Below are 16,477 nucleotides of genomic sequence, written 5' to 3'. Positions count from 1 at the left end.
GGCTGAAAACTCTAAGAAGGCATTTACATATAACTTTTAACATTAAATTAAAAAGAATTTGATAGGAGATGTGTAACACATATTTGGTCAGTTAATAGATACTGAGTGCCTGTGATGCATTGAGGACTAGACCATCACTGAACATTCATATAGTTTGGGGTATGAGGCAGGGATAAAGATGTCACTGAAGATAGTCTCATAAGGTACTTATTCCTGTCTGTCCTTGATGTCCCAAGGCTTTCATAAGTGACTAATAAGGGGAAAGTAAGCAGTAATGCTTGATTCACATTGGGCTACCAGCCACCAATTATAATTCACATCACCAAAATTCAATGTGAAAAAACTAATTCACTAAAACATTGCTGGTAGAAATGTAAAATGGTGTAGCCAATCTGGAAAATAGTTTGGCAGTTTCTTAAAATACTAAATATGTAGTCTAGCAATTGCACTCGTGGGTATTTATCCTAGAGAAATAAAAGATTATATGCACATAAAAACCAGTACACAAATATTTGTATCATCTTTATTTATAATAGTAACACACTGGAAACTACCTAGAAGACCCTCAAGAAGTGGATGTTTAAATTAACTGCAATATATCTATACCATAGACTACTACTCAGCAGTAAAAAGGAATGACTAATGATATTCACAACTTAGATCTCTAAAAAATTATGCTGAGTTACAAAAAGATAGTATCAAAAGGATACACACTATACAATTTTATTTATATGACATTCTTAAAATTATAAAATGATAGGTATAGAGAACAGATTACTGGTTGCTAGGAGGAAAGTGGGTGTCATTATAAAAGAACATGAGGAATTTTGTGATGATGGAACTGTTCTGTAACTTGGCTGTGTGGTGGATATACAAAGCTACACATGTGATAAACTGGCATAGAAATAAATACATAAGCACAGACACAAATGAAAATTGAGGAAATCTGAATAAAATTGGTAGATTATATCAATGTCAGTACCTTGACTGTGATATTGAGGGAAATTGGGTAATGGCTATATAAGATCTCTCTGTATTGCTTATTATAACTTCATGTTGATCTATAGTAATCCCAAAATCAAAAGTTTAAATTAAAAAAAAATGTGAATCAAGAACATATGTTCTGTAGTCCTCTGACTTGCCACTGAGTCAACTGAACTTTAATTCTTCATAATTAGGCTAAGAAAAGTAATGTACTTTCTAAGGATCTTCATTAAGGAATCTGACTCCTTAGTACAGATCCAAGGGTTTGAGAACTACTCTCTTCTGAGAGAAGACAGACTGAAAAAAATTCAGAAACCTAAAAATTCACAGCAAACCCAGAAACTGTTCAAGCCTCAGGGAAAAAAAAGAAAGAAAGAAAAGACCAAAAGGAATCCTTGTCTGTCTTTACACTTGATTGTGGTAAAACTCATTATTAAGTGTGGAAAATCATTTAAGTATTTTATTTATCCACCTTACCAGGGGAAAATGAGATTACATGGTGAAACAAACGCCATCTAATATTTAATCTGATTATTTTAGAACAAGTGCTTTGTAAAGGACTTCTCTTATTATTTTGAAGTTTCAATAAATTTTAGTCCATGAGAATGTCATAAATGGAAAATTATAATGGATAGTATGGCAGATTCAAAAGGTCACTACTTTTTTGATACTGTAGCTAATGAGAAGTGGAGTGTTTGTCCTTTCTTTTTGGATTTGAATGGGCTCTGTGATTGCTTTGACTGGTAGCAGAAGTGACAATGCACCAGTTTTTGGGCCTGAGCCTTAAGATTAACAGCTTCTACTTTATCGCCTAGAATAGATATTCTTGGGATGTTCTCTCTGAAAACTCATGATATAGACCCAAGCCACATGTAGATGCACCTATTGTCAGGGGTGAGCTCCTAGCTGGCAGCCAACATCAAGTTTGACACAGCCAACTTGACTAGCTTGGTCAACCTTTAAGATAACTTCAGCCTTACTCTCCCATCTGGCTGTAACCACATGATAGACCTTAAATGAGAACCACCTAGGTGAGTCCAGCTACCCCACAGAATGATGAATGATAATAATAAATTATTGTTTTACACCACTAAGGTTTAGGGTAGTTTTTTGTACATCTGGGAACAGGCTCTATTTGCTTTTGGTTGAGAACTTTGGGTGGGAAAATTTGTTGGTAGAAAACAGTGATGTGTGCAGGTGTCACATACTAATATATAGTGTATTAGTAGGGATCAAAACATGAATTACTGGTGCCTGGCCAGTATGGCTCAACAGTTGAGCATTCACCCATGAACCAAGAGGTCACTAGTTAGAATGCTGGTCAGGGCACATGCCTAGGTTGTGGGCTCGATCCTCAGTAGGGGGCATGCAGGAGTCAGTCAATCAATATTTCTTTCACTATCTCCCCTTTCCTCTCTCTCTCAAATCAATAAAAACATATATATTTTTTAAAAAGTGTATTATTGGGATTTCTTAATGTTTCATTGGTTTTTAGCTTAAAATATACTGGTGACTTCATATAAATAGAGTCTTCAAATGTTATAAAATTAGAGGCCCAGTGCACAAAATTCATGCACGGGGGTGTGTGTCCCTCAGCCCAGCCTGCACCCTCTCCAATCTGGGACCCCTCCAGGGATGTCCGACTACCTGTTTAGGCCCGATCTCAGTAGGACATCCCTCTCACAATCCAGGATTGCTGGCTCCCAACTGCTTGCCTGCCTGCCTTCCTGATTGCCCCTAACTGCTTCTGCCTGACAGCCTGATCACCCCATAGCCACTCCCCTGCCAGGCTGATTGATGTCTAACTGCTCCCCTCTCAGCCCAATTGCCCCAAACTGCCCTCTCCTGCCAGCCTGGCCACCCTTAACTGCCCTCCGCTGCAGGCCTGGTCCCCCCCAACTGCCCTCCCCTGCTGACCCAGTCACCCCTAACTGCCCAGCCCTGCCAGCCTCATTGCCCCTAACTGCTCTCCCTTGCTTGTCTGGTCCCCCCCCCCAACTGCCCTCCCCTGCAGGCCTGGGTTCCCCCAAACTGCCCTACCCTGCAGGCCTGGTCACCCCCAACTTCCCTCCTCTGCCAGTCTGGTCACCCCAAACTGCCCTCCCCTGCAGGCCTGATCCCTCCCAACTGCTCTCCCCTGCTGGCCATCTTGTGGCAGCCATCTTGTGTCCACATGGGGGTAGCCATCTTTGACCACATGGGGACAGCCATCTTGTGTGTTGGATTGACCGTCAATTTGCATATTACACTTTTATTAGATTGGATAGAGGCCTGGTGCATTGGGTGGGGACCAGCTGGTTTGCCCTGAAGGGTGTCCCGGATCAAGGTGGGGGTTCCCTTGGGGCGTGGGGCAGCCTGGGCGAGGGGCCTATGGTGGTTTGCAGGCTGGCCAAGTCCCCCGGCGACCCAAGCATAAGCCAGGGCCAGCTGGAAGCAGGTATCTGGGATTTATTTATCTTCTATAATTGAATCTTTGTAGCCTTGAGCAGAGGCCAGGGCAGGTGGGAAGCTTGGCTTCCTCCATCGCCAGGGGCAACCCAAGCCTCCTGCTCGCTCCAACTCCTTGGCAGCCGCCATCTTAGTTGGGTTAATTTGCATACTCATTGATTCACTGGTGGGCATAGTGGAGTGATGGTCAATTTGCATGTTTCTCTTTTATTAGTGTAGATGTGTTAATTTGCATACTCACTCTGATTCGCTGGTGGGCGCTGTGGAGTGATGGTCAATTTGTATGTTTCTCTTTTATTAGTGTAGATTAGGAAACAATAAATATGAAGTCCTGTAGCTTCATAATCACATACAAAGGAAAGTCATGAGGGGGAAGTCATCTTGCACCCTGTACATATCTAATGCTTAGGGGTATTGTTTTTATTCTTGCAAGAGAATTCCAAGGCACCATGCTCTCCTTGTATATCACTAGGCAATTCCTTCTCAGACAAAAGTAGCAGAATTACATTCAACCAACACATATGAAATGCCTTCTTGTAGTAATTCTTTTAAGGCATTTTGTCAAGTTTTGGAGGGATATCAAGACATAGACCCTGCTTTCAATGAGTTTTCATTCTATCCAGGACACCTACAGGAAGAAGCTCTATCATTGTCCTTATTTTTTTAAACATATTTTTATTGATTTTAGAGAGGAAGGGAGAGGGAGAGGGAGAGGGAGATAGAAACATCAATGATGAGAGAGAATAATAGATTAACTGCCTTCTGCACACCCTCTACTGGGGATAGAGCCCGAAACCCAGGCATGTGCCCTGACCAGGAATTGAACTGTGACCTCCTGGTTCATAGGTCGATGCTCAACCATTGAGCCACTCTGGCTGGGCATTCTGTCATTTAACTGATTCATTAGATTATTTAATGCTCTCCATTTCCAATAAAGAGCGGGCTCCTTTCTACAAAGACCATGCATGTCTGCGTCCACCAGTTGAACTGCATGCTCATCAAGAATCATCTGCATTAGTCTCCCAAGTACTTTATGCCAGGTAAGTATCTTTGTGGTTCTAATTGTATAATAAACCAAAGAGTACAAAAAGTTATCTGTTACTATAAAAATTAAGTTGAATAGTTTAGAAAAACTAAAGATTTTAAAATAAATTAGCTATTGGATTATATTTGGGCTCAAAGCTATAAAGATTAGAAAAAAATATGAGTATTTAAGAAAGATTTTATATTTTGTTTACTTTGAAAGTATTCTTAAATTCTTGTTTTCTTGTGGAGAAATTCAAACTAGAAACTGTTGATGATTATTTACAAGGGGTAGAATTTATGCTAGAAAGATATGACAGAATTTTAATAACTGAAATCATGCTCAAGTAAAATGAATTATTCCTATATTAAAAGACTTGAAAACAAATGCACATTTATTTAAGTTAAAATAAACATTTAAGAAATGCATTGGAGATGTGTGTTTGTATGTGTATGTTATGTGACTTTCTTTATTAATTGACCTACTATTAGTTCTGATTGCTGGGAGTCTTCTCCTAGGCTTCTACAACATAGCAAGCTCAATGTCATACAAATGATGACAGTTGCTCCAATTAAGTACAAGTAAACCACTGTGGGAAGAAAAAGAGTAATCCAGATTGGATTAGGAGAGATTGTCAGATGAAGATAGAGTGGAAAGAAGGTTAGTCTATGTCAAGAAAGCAGTATGAGCAAAATACAGTGGGAGCTGTGTAGAACATGTATAAGAAGTAAAATAACGTCAGGTGTGGTTAGAGGTGTGTGTACAGGAAAATGGTAGCAAGGAAGATGAAAGCAAAGTGTCTACTCTGGGTTCCCCAGAAGACCCTAAGACATGAACTTAGGTTAGAGTGTTTTACTAGGAAGGGTAGTGGGGAAGTGGGATCAGAAAGTGTAGTGAGACTCACAAGGTTGTGATATCAGGCAAATTTCATGAAGAGTAACTTTTGCTCAATCCCACAGGGAGATATATATACAAGACAGGGCACCTCAGAGCTGGTCCCATAGGAGGCAAAGGAGTGAGAGTGTTTGTTCCTTCTGTCCTCAATCTCCAGGAAACTTAAATACCCAAGCTGTTCTGGCTTCCCACGCCCACAGATCAAACCAACTCCAACAGCCTACAAAGATTAACAGGTGTTGGCTGGTGGGAGTGAAAGCCATGGACAGCAATGTATGCATGGAAAATGGGGATATGGGAAGAGCACCGACATCCTCCTTTGTTTCAAAAGACTGGACCATATCAAGAGAGCATTGAGTGTCAAGGTGAAGGTTAGGATTTATTCAAAGTACATTAAAAGTGGTCCGGTCTCTCGACAGGGGTGCGGTATAATTAGGAATACCCATTATCTTCTGTTTGTTTGGTTTTTTTTTTTTTTTGGTTTGTTTGTTTTTAAGAGGGAGCCACTTTTCATCAGAGTAGGAAGCAGAGTTCCCAGTGCATTTACAGGTCTAAGATGGGATAATAAATTATAAACCAATGTCTTACTAAACTGCCTAATAAAGAGACAGCCTTTTAGCTAGATACCAATTCCACAGGAATTTACATTTACTCTCTGCCTGAAGGCAGAACAGAGAAAATTTCCTTGGAAAACCACTTAAACTGGCTGTTGATTTTCAAAGGTACTTGTATTTATAATAGTGCCTCTGGGAACACATGAATGGTAATTCATACTAACAAACCCTTCTTGTTTAACTACCTAACATGCCTTTCAGTAACATAATGAGTTATAGCTACTAAGCAATTCCATGTCATGCAGTAAAATGGAAATTATACAGTGAAACTACTTTATAGTATGTTTGGTATCTTGAATTCTTTCTGGTTCTGCAATAGCTTCCTGACTGGCTTAGTGCTGTAAGACCTAGCTAAAACAAAGGTAAGTGTTAAGGGGCTTCCACTAATACAGAGTCAATAAGAAGTAAGGAACTATGTCTTTCCAGTATCCCCACTGCAAAAACATATCTGTATTTTCAAAATCTTGGGGGCTATTAATTCTGATCCTCTATTACTAAATAAATTAGTCCCTGTAGCTCACATTTTACCTCCTCAGCTGGATAATCTACAAGAAATATCAAGTCTCTGGGGCTGCTCAAAGTGCATCAAAATGACTGATCCAAGAGATTGAGAATGAAGTGACACTTCTGATAATTAACCACCACACAGAGCACAGCTCCACCTGAGGATGAGCCACTAATGAAGTGAGACGCAGCACACCGAGTTTTTGCATGGGTACCCGCCTTCATTTTTGGATGTAATGCTAGCTAAGCAAGTCCAAACCTGCAGCCTTTCCTCCATATGTTTCAGAGAAAGCTTGGCAGAGGAAGATGACATGGATTAGTGACACTAACTTAACATTGGATTCCCCAGAAATGAACTCTGAGATGAGGATTCTTATACAAGTGACTAAGAAAGTATTACCAGGATAACCCAGTGAAGGGTGGGAGAAACAGGTCAGGGAAGGGAGGGATCCAAACAGGGACACAGAATGATCCAGCAGGAGTGCTCTGGAATACAAGTAACACCTCCGAGTTTTTACGCCACTAAGTAAGGGAATTGAGTTTTCAGATCTTTCTCCACCCCACCTATAAGGTGTTGATTAAGAGTTGCCTTGTTGCAGGAGATCCATAAGCTCCAAAGAACTTCTGGCTCTTTGCCCATGTGGAAAAAGCTACAGTAACCCAAGGACAGTTTTCTAAAGAGAGTTTCAGGTGGAGGTGGTTGGAAGCAAAAATCCTAACAGACTTGGTGAAAGGAATCCAAAGACATCTGGCAGAGAACCAACTGAGTATAACAGATACTAAACACAATCAGAATTTTTCTACCTTGAGCAGGCTCAGAGAGATGCTTCTCCCTTATGATATTAGAAAGTGAAACCAACTCAATGGTAATGTGAAGGTGATTACCTGTGCTCACGTTCCCTGAGCACAGAGGATATTCTAAGCTGATTTCCAAAGAGCCCCAATATGCTTTAAAGTTAAATTTACAGTAGAAAAGTTGATTTTAGGTACTAAAATGCATGTTATTCATCCTTCATCTATGTCATACATCATATGATGCCTTAGACATTTTCTAACTATGATCCCATGATGTTTACCCATATACATAAGGAATGAAGTGTTAGGAGATTGTTAGGTCACATTAAATGCTATCCATTGTGGTGAGTCATTTCATTCAATTCCAAGAAATGTAAAGCTGTAATGACCAAATATTTTCCATAATTAATGTCAGGAGACTGTTATGCTATTGTGGATTCATTTGTTGTTATTACTGTACTTTGTATCTCTATCACATTTATGTTAGTCATGGGCTTGAGTTATTTTATGTTTAAATATTTTTATTACATTTTTGTCAATTTTACTCACAGCCAAATTATACCTCCTACATATTTTTTTCATTAGTTATTTCCACCATGTTTGAGACCAACATTTATAAAATCCCACTAGAAAGTTGTATTTAATTTTTGGGTCCCAGTCTCCTTATATAAAACAAAGAGCTATAGAAAGATTAGATAATAAAGGTTTTTTCTAAGTAAGAAAAAAAACCAAAAAACCAACAACTAGAGGCCCAGTGCATGAAATTAGTGCACGGGGGTTGGGGGGTGTCCCTCAGCCCAGCCTGCACCCTCTCCAATCTGGGACCCCTTGGGGGATGTCCAACTGCTGGTTTAGGCCTGACATCCCTCTCACAATCTGGGACTGCTGACTCCTAACTGCTCGCCTGCCTACCTGATCACCCCCTAACTGCTCCCCTGCCTGCCTGATGGCACCCAACTGCCCTCCCCTGCAGGCCTGGTCCCCCCAACTGTCCTCCCCTGCTGGCCTTGTTGCCCCAACTGCCCTCCTCTGCTGGCCTGATCTCACTCCCAACTGCCCTCTTCTGAAGGCCAATTTGGTTTTCATTAGTCGGTTTCTATGCCAGTCAGTATCAAAAGCTCTGCCTCCTAAGCAGCCATTGGCTCCTCACAGTTGACCCAGATTTGGTTCTGATTGTTCAGTTTCTATGCCAGTCAGCATCTCTGGGCCTATCAATGGGGCCTGATCAGAAAGGCAGGGCTGATCAGCAGCCCTGGTGGAGGCCTGGAGAGAAATGGGGACGCAGCTGCTGACCAGGCCCAGAGCTAAATAGAGAGGCGAGTGCTGATCAGCAGCTGCCACAGAGGCTACGGATCAGACCCTGTTTCTCTCTTCAGGCCTCTCTCCATGCCTGATTTGCAACCCCCTCAGCAGTCAGTGCTGGATCACCATGCCTGCAGCCATAGCAGTCAGTGCTGGGTCGCCACAGCAACCCAGGCTGACTACAGGACTGACTTCTGGTTGGTCAAACCTCCCAGTTGTTGCAGATGTGACAGACCCAGGGTTTTTATATATTAGGATGAGGATAATGGCACTTAGCTCACAATGGTTGTTGTAATCATTAGATGTGAACAATGTTGCTACTGATGATGATCAACATTTGTTATTGTTGATACCCAAACTTTGCTTTTTCCTGTCTAGCATCCACTCATCATTCCTTTAGTACTACTATACCTGGATTTCCTCTGGGGCAATACCACCTTTAGGACCAGGGTATGTTCTGATTGTCTTAAACCAGTCAATGTAGCTCATTTCTATGGCCATAGAGTCATCTCAAGATGGGCAAATAATCTAGGATTAGGAGAACCAGGCCCAGGGTATTGGTTAGACTATTGGAGGAGGAGGAACTCCCTTTTCTCTTAGACAGTGCTAGGATGGGAGGCTTGAAATTGTGTAGTGTCCAAAAGAAACATACCTGGAGCTAGTGAAGAAGGCAAACACTGTATGAGTCTGAAAATTAAGTCAACACAGAGAAAAGAGACCTGAGCATCTGGATCAAGCCACGCTTGATAATCACTGACCAACAATTTCTTTTTACTTTTTGAGCAGTATGGGTTGGGATTTCTGTCAATTGCAATAAGGGGACTGTGATATAATATAGATATTACCTAGCATTTATTGAGAGTTTATAATGTGCCAGACACAATACTGCAAGCATCACATAAAAAATGCATATTCAAGCCTTGCAGCATCCCTATAAGCTATGTTCAACTATTATATCACAAATGAGAATGCCAAAGCCTGGGAAGTTAAGGAATTTGCCCAAGGTTACACAGAGAATCATGAAGCTGCCAGGATTAAACTCAGGAATTTTCATTTGAGTCCATTATCTTTACCATCATTTTTTTTTCTTCTTTTGTCTTTCTGTATAAAGAAAAATGTTTGGTTATGTAAATATGATCTTTTTTCACTTTACTCTTGACTACATGTAGAAAGACTCCAGCTGCATTGAGTGAATCCAAGGTAGTTTAGAACATACTATATTATCAATTTCTAGAACCAGCTTTGAGATTATTTCTCTGACTATAACTCAAGTCCTGGGTTATGAATATCAAAAGTAGGAAAGTAGGAAACCAGACACATAGCTATTGGTCACATCCTCATGTGAGCCAAGGTAAAACAACTCCTGCTTATGTCTGAATTATAAAGAATGGGGGATAGAATGTTTTGACACTAATCTTGATCCATGGATTTGTTTTTGCTTATGTGAAAATGAATGCTTTCTCTTTCTAATAGGATCATATCATGTATTTATTCTGTTTATCAATAGAGACCTCCAAATGATGAATACATTTTTAGTAAAACATATTAATAATATATATGACTATGTGGTTTGCATTATACAGTCAGTCTATATTGAATAAATATTTCCAAAAGAATATATTTACATTTATTATATTATTCCAAAATTAGCTTTACTAATTTTTCAGATTATCCCTTGCAAACTGGAAGACATCAATGTGGATCATAACTTGACTCATTGCATAACTGTTCAACTAATCTGGAAGAATTTACTACCTTGGGTTGAAGTACAAACCACTCATCACTTGGATTTTCAAAGTTCCATGAATCAAAAGGAATCTCCACCTCCCCAAGGAAGCTGTTATGTCCAAATCGATCATAATGCCAGACTGAGAGCTGCAGTGTTCTTGTTTCCAGTTGGGTATGGCTGATAGTATACTGCAAATGAGATTGACAACATCACATTTCACATGGAAGGCTCTGGCCAATTCCAGGACAGGTTGAAATTTATTTTCACCACCTTTCAGATCAGATGCATTAGTAATTGAACAAACCAAACCCAAAAAGTTTTTTCTTTGTTTCCACTACAACTGAGGTTCTATTCCATATGCTCATTTTGTGTTAGACCTAGCACTGAAAGATATATCAGAAAAATATTTAGGGGGAAGTCAATCAACTTCAAGTATTGTATAAAAAAGTGTTAGGTGATTAAGTTTTTCCCATTTCCAGTTTTACCTGGTTTTAATTTGCCTAATTATTTTTGACATCCATTTTATAAGCTTAAAATTTAATATATCAATTCTTCAACTTCTCTGTCTTATTTTATTCATAATGAGAACTCACATATCCAGAAAAGTACTGACAATGAGACACTTATGAACACCAAACTTCATAAAGTCCAGCCTAAGTGTAGAGATGAAAATGTAAATGTAAATATAGAAAGAACAGAAAGAAAATATTGCTCAGGTAGATTTTCCTTTTCCAGTACAATTTATCCAGGGCCACATGTTCATACACCCTCAAACCTTCTGCTTGCTTTATTCAACTACCACGTAGGACATGCTTCAGACCGACTAATTCCTGATCTTGGATTTTCATCTATACTGATTCTTTGCTGTTCCTGACATGATTAACCTTAGCTCCATGCTTCCTGAATTTGTCATGTCACTCTGTTTACCTATTCTCTATGGTCTCAGCTCTGCTATCCTATTATGGTCACTGTATTAACCCTATATTTATTTATTCTTATTTTTATCTGCCTTGATATTGCCTCCTGCTTCTGCACATGACTCCATTGACACATGCCCTCATTCACCAATTTCCTGTTATGCTTGACATTAGATCCATCACTCTGTCCACAAGATGAATAAATTTCCCTGTTACTGGCAATAATCTCCACATTCTAGTCTCCATGATTTTCCTTACCAGTCTAGATTGGTCCAGGGTGAGAGATGGTGTTATTACATGGAAGCCAATGGGGAAAAGTAATTTTTCTAGGATTGAGGCCTGCGTCATAACTTATCTAGGCCACTTTCTCTCATATATCTCAAATCTAACTCTGCATCTCCACTGTTCATTAACCACATGCCTATATTAAGCCAAATTCTGAAACCTTAACAAGAAACAGCATCTATTCATTCTGTGTTACCAGAACAATGAGTGTGTACAAAGTGACCTGATAAGTCAGTTACAAACTTCCTTTTGTGGGGAACTAGAAAAAAACAGTTTTCCAAAGGGTAAAATATATTTTTTTGGACAAGATGTGCCAGCTCAGATGTAATTTTACTGGATCTTCTCTACTTAAGCTGCAACTTTAGCATCAACAGAGAAATAAACAAAGTAAGAGTGGTTTACATTGTTTCTTTTCCAAAAAAAACTATTAGGAAAGCCAAGAGTATTACATTAATTTATTCAAATTCCACTTTTATAAAATATACATGCAAATTCTTTGTAGTTACTTCTAAACCAATGAAGTTGTGAACAGTATCACCAGAGTTACCATAAGAGACTATTTACTTACCTTTAGTGTTTCATTGAATTCTGGATTGATGCCTGTTCTGATTTTGGTCTTGCGTTTATTATTTCTAGACTTGTCAGGAAGAAGGTATGACTTGACATAACTGTAAATGATAAAAGATGAAAGTAATTATTGGGAAAAATCTACTTTGCAAAAAATACTTGGAGACTTCAGTGAATAAAAGAAGTAAAGAGAATTGGCCAGTAAATATAAGAGTCAGCCTGGCCTCTATGGCTCAGTGGTTCAGTGTTGACCCATGAACCAGGAGTTTGTGGTTCAACTCCTGGTTAGGGCATATACCCAGGATGCAGGCTTAATCCCCAGGAGGGGGCATGCAGGAGGCAGCCGATCAATGATTCTTGTCATTGATGTTTCTATTTATTTCTCCCTCTTCCTTCCTCTCTATGAAATCAATAAAAATATAAAAAACACATATCAGAGACAAAACCAAAGAGAATATAGTCCACATAACAGATTATCTTAAAGACAACTCTGGGCCTTCAATAAAAGAGAAGTGATAAAGAGTGTGGGCTCTGGGGTCATTCCAATTGGGTTTAAATCACTCCCTGCCTCATTAGTCTTGGTGAATTCAAGATTATACTTATGATCTCTGTGCCTCAGTTTTCTCATCTGTAAAATTGGGACAATAACAATATCTAATTTATTATATTGTTAATTGTGAGGATTAAGTCAGTTGATACATTTAAGGACCTGACATATTATATAACTCAAGAAGAAATATAATCTATTATTATGACTAGTGGTCTCACTAAATAGTATGGGGCTATATTCCTCTCTATTCACATATCAGGACTTCTGATGAGTGGAATCAATGGTAATAGGTGAATAAAGAATAATGGTGAAAAGGAAGAAATAAAAAATAACAACCTAAGTCACAATAGCAATTCACCCAACAACTTGTGTTGAACTATCTCAGCAACCTCCTGAAGCAGGGACATCATGACAGACTCAGAAATGCATAAGATGTACAACATTCAACCAGAGTTCTGAAGCACAAGTACTGGGGCTTTAGATGACCCATTTCCGTGCTAGTCTAAATGATTATATTTGTCCTGAAGCCTTCTGATATTGAACTGAGGAAGTAGGCGGACAATTTTTATTCAGTTTCCATTGATTTGTCTGTCTTAAGATATTTGGAAACAGCTTGAATGAGTTGTTTATTGAATCTAGGTCACCTAATATATAAAAAAGGGGTGATATAGCTGGCCTGAGAGTGTGTTATCCTTAGAAATGCCTGTTTATAAGGTTGGTCCTTGGCTGGAATCTGGGAACTTGGATTTCAAAAATATTCTTATCAGTCCCAGAACAGATATAGTTTAGTTACTGTGACTAAGCTGTAAAAACAATGACTGATGCTGTGCATCTGCTTTTACTCTGGGAAATTGGCAATTTTGTTATGTGACCAGTTGAGTCTCTAAATGGGCTTCCCTGGCTGACAACATTGCACAGTATCACAACCTGTTGCTAGAGGAATTAAATGTATCCTGTGTGACTCCACTGGAAGAGAGCACTTGGAAGCTTAAGCCTGGTTTCTTCAGAACTGCATCACATATACCTCATTCTTTTGCTGATTATAACTACATATGGAGTCCTGTGGGTCCTCCTAGTGAATCATCAAGCGCAGCAGTGGTATTTGCAATCCCTGACACATTTTAATATCACCTTCCCTCCAAAGTGCCGTGGCCCACACCTACCCTTGCAGACTGATTCCTGGAATCCCATGAGCTTCAAAATTGCCATTTTTATTTGTTCAATTGGGCTAACAGCTTGATAATTTTCTCTGAAGTATTCCTCAGAGCAAAAATTAACTCTCATACATCCTTGGGTATGCCAATGGGTCAGCCTTCTATCTCAAAGAGCTGCCTCTGCCTAAACAATAAATATGTCAGTCCTAAGTCATGTTGAGTAATAGCATCTTAATCAGGTACCCATAGACAAAACCATTACAGATGAACTTTGGAGAATATTTAGAAGTGTGACATAGGAGGAAAGTGACAACTTTCAGAAGAATGCTAAGAATCTTCTAAAAAGTGACATCAGAGGAATGATTGCATGATAGTGCACCTTGCCTTCTCCTCCTGAAATTTCAACAAGTTAACCAACTATAATTCAACAAAAAAAAAATCCCTGCTCAACACTGACACATGCCTGAGAAACCTGAGCATTGAAACATTTAAAGGTGGGCAACTGGGAATAAGTGGGGAGAGGAAAAGGGAGGAAAGCACAGACGGCCCACAGATACAGCCCTGTAGCCAGAAGCATGTGGCCTGGCTGGGAAAAAGAGAAACCTGGCAGCAGCAAGCACTTCCTTCAACCAAGAGGAACAGAGAGCTGCAGGGAGAAGCCTAGTACAGTGAACAGTGAGGGAGCAAACAGTGTTTGAGTCAGCAGACTCCTGACAGAATATGAAGTTCTACCATGCGGCTTTCCAATGTTGAGCCGGTTGCTGGTGTTTCAGACAAAGAAGTGGAACCACAGAGCCCTGGTGTCACTTGGACTCCCAAAACTCGCCTCCCATTGCCTTTGGAGCCAGGTCCAGGAGCATATTATCCGTAAACCAAGAGCTGTTGCAGTAGAACAGCTGTTTCCCTCTGTGATGGATCCCCAATACAGTGAGGGCAAAATAAACCCCACCCCCAAACAGAGTGGCTGTATTGCCTTACAGAAGCTGTGGCAATCAAGACTGAGAGATCACAGAGATAAAAATCTTGTGATTCAGTGCCATCTACTGGAAAGTAGCAGAAAGACCTCTTCAAAGAAAGCAGCTATACAGAAGGTCATTAATTTCAAGATTAAAGCTCTGAAAATACTCAACGAGATGCAAGATAATACAGATAGGCAATTCAGTGCACTCAGAAAACAAATCGATGAACAAAATGAGTACTTTACTCAAGAGATTGAAACTTTAAAAAGAACCAATCAGGCCCAGCTGGAGTGGCTCAGTGGTGAAGGGTCCTGGGTTCGATTCCAGTCAAGGGCACATGCCCGGGTTACAGGCTCAATCTCTGATAGGGGGCGTGCAGGAGGCAGCTGATAGATGATTCTCTGTCATCATTGATGTTTCTATCTCTCTCCCTCTCTTTTCCTCTCTGAAATCAATAAAAAATATATTTTTAAAAAGAACCAATCAGAAATCCTGGACATGAAGCATGCAATTAAGGTAAGAGTGAACTACTGGGGGGAGAAAAAATGGTGGCTGAATATTCAGACCTATTGTCCATCTCCTCCCAGGGCCAGACTGTAAATACAACTAAATTGGACAACATTCACTTGGAATTACTAACTGAGGTCCAGCTAAGGAAGAGACTTATATCAAGGAAGGACAGAAAATACCTGGAGATTAGTAGGAAGGGTGAGGTCATGAGAGTAGCTGACCCACCTTTCACAGGTGGCAGGCCAGCGGGCCAAGAGTGAGGAGGGAGCTCCCAGCTATGGGATGGTAGGTTCCCTCAGAGGATAGAGGCCTGGAACACAGGCTGGGATCCACAGGCTGTAGCACCAGAGCCGAGACCAGCAGCTTATGTTACACCCAGCCATGAAAGGCCACAGGGTTTCTGGTTGTGGTGGAGTCTGGAGGCAGTAGACTAAAGCCAGTTGGAGAGAAAGATGCAGTTTTTGTTGTTGTTTTGTTTTTTAAACCCAGAGCACAGGAGTTTTCATTTGCAGATACTCACCCAAGGTTTTGGTACAGGGAGGGAGATGGAGACTCAAGGTGCCTAAGGATGGGAAGCATTGTGGGGAGACATGGAAAAGCAGCAGCCAGGAGTATTTGGTCATAGGCCTTCAAATCAAAACAGCCATTTTTTTCCTGAGAGGAGCTAGCTGCTCCCAGTAGCTTCAGGGAAGGAAAAGAAAAAAAAAAAACTACCCTAGATGATTCAGCCTGTCCCACCCTCAGGATCCCTGCATTGTTTTCTCTTTTTTCTTTTATTTATTTTTGTCCCTTTTTAAATTTATCTTCTTTATCTATCTGCTTTACTGATTTGTTATTATTCTAGTCTCTGCTGTTTTGTTCATATATCTAATTTTCCTCTTCCATTTTCTTACTCGATTTTTTTTCTTTTTTCACTACTCATTTTTTTTCTTTTCTTTCTCTCATTTCTTTTTTTCCATTTTTCTCATTCCCTCCCCTCCCTTTTCTTATTTGAGATCTATCTACTTTCTCCTCTATTTTCCTTTTTCAATTTTCTCTTCTTTTTTGCCCTTTCTTTCCTCCTTTATTTTAAACCATTTTCCTTCCCCTAATCACCTAATTCTTTATATTTATTTTATTTATTTCAGATATTCCTTCCTCCCAACACTTTAAAATATATTTATTTACTGGTTTTTTAGAGAGAGAAGAAGGGAGAGGGATAGAGAGATATAAACATCAATGAGAGAAAAACATCGATTGGC

General features: G+C 39.8%; 1 protein-coding gene across 1 annotated transcript in view; it reads right to left on the bottom strand.

Annotated features, from left to right (window-relative positions):
- SYTL5 (synaptotagmin like 5) overlaps positions 1-16,477 on the bottom strand; it is a gene marked incomplete at both ends in the record, with an annotated part of 289,171 nt that overhangs the window by 12,584 nt on the left and 260,110 nt on the right. The window contains 2 exon segments of the mRNA XM_079765810.1: positions 10,321-10,482; positions 12,065-12,164. Coding sequence (XP_079621936.1) covers positions 10,321-10,482; positions 12,065-12,164 — 262 coding nt within the window.

Source organism: Cnephaeus nilssonii (genome assembly GCF_951640355.1).
Source record: "Cnephaeus nilssonii genome assembly, chromosome: X".
In the NCBI taxonomy this organism is placed as follows: Eukaryota; Metazoa; Chordata; class Mammalia; order Chiroptera; family Vespertilionidae; genus Cnephaeus; species Cnephaeus nilssonii.
This window is presented reverse-complemented; position numbering and strand designations above follow the sequence as displayed.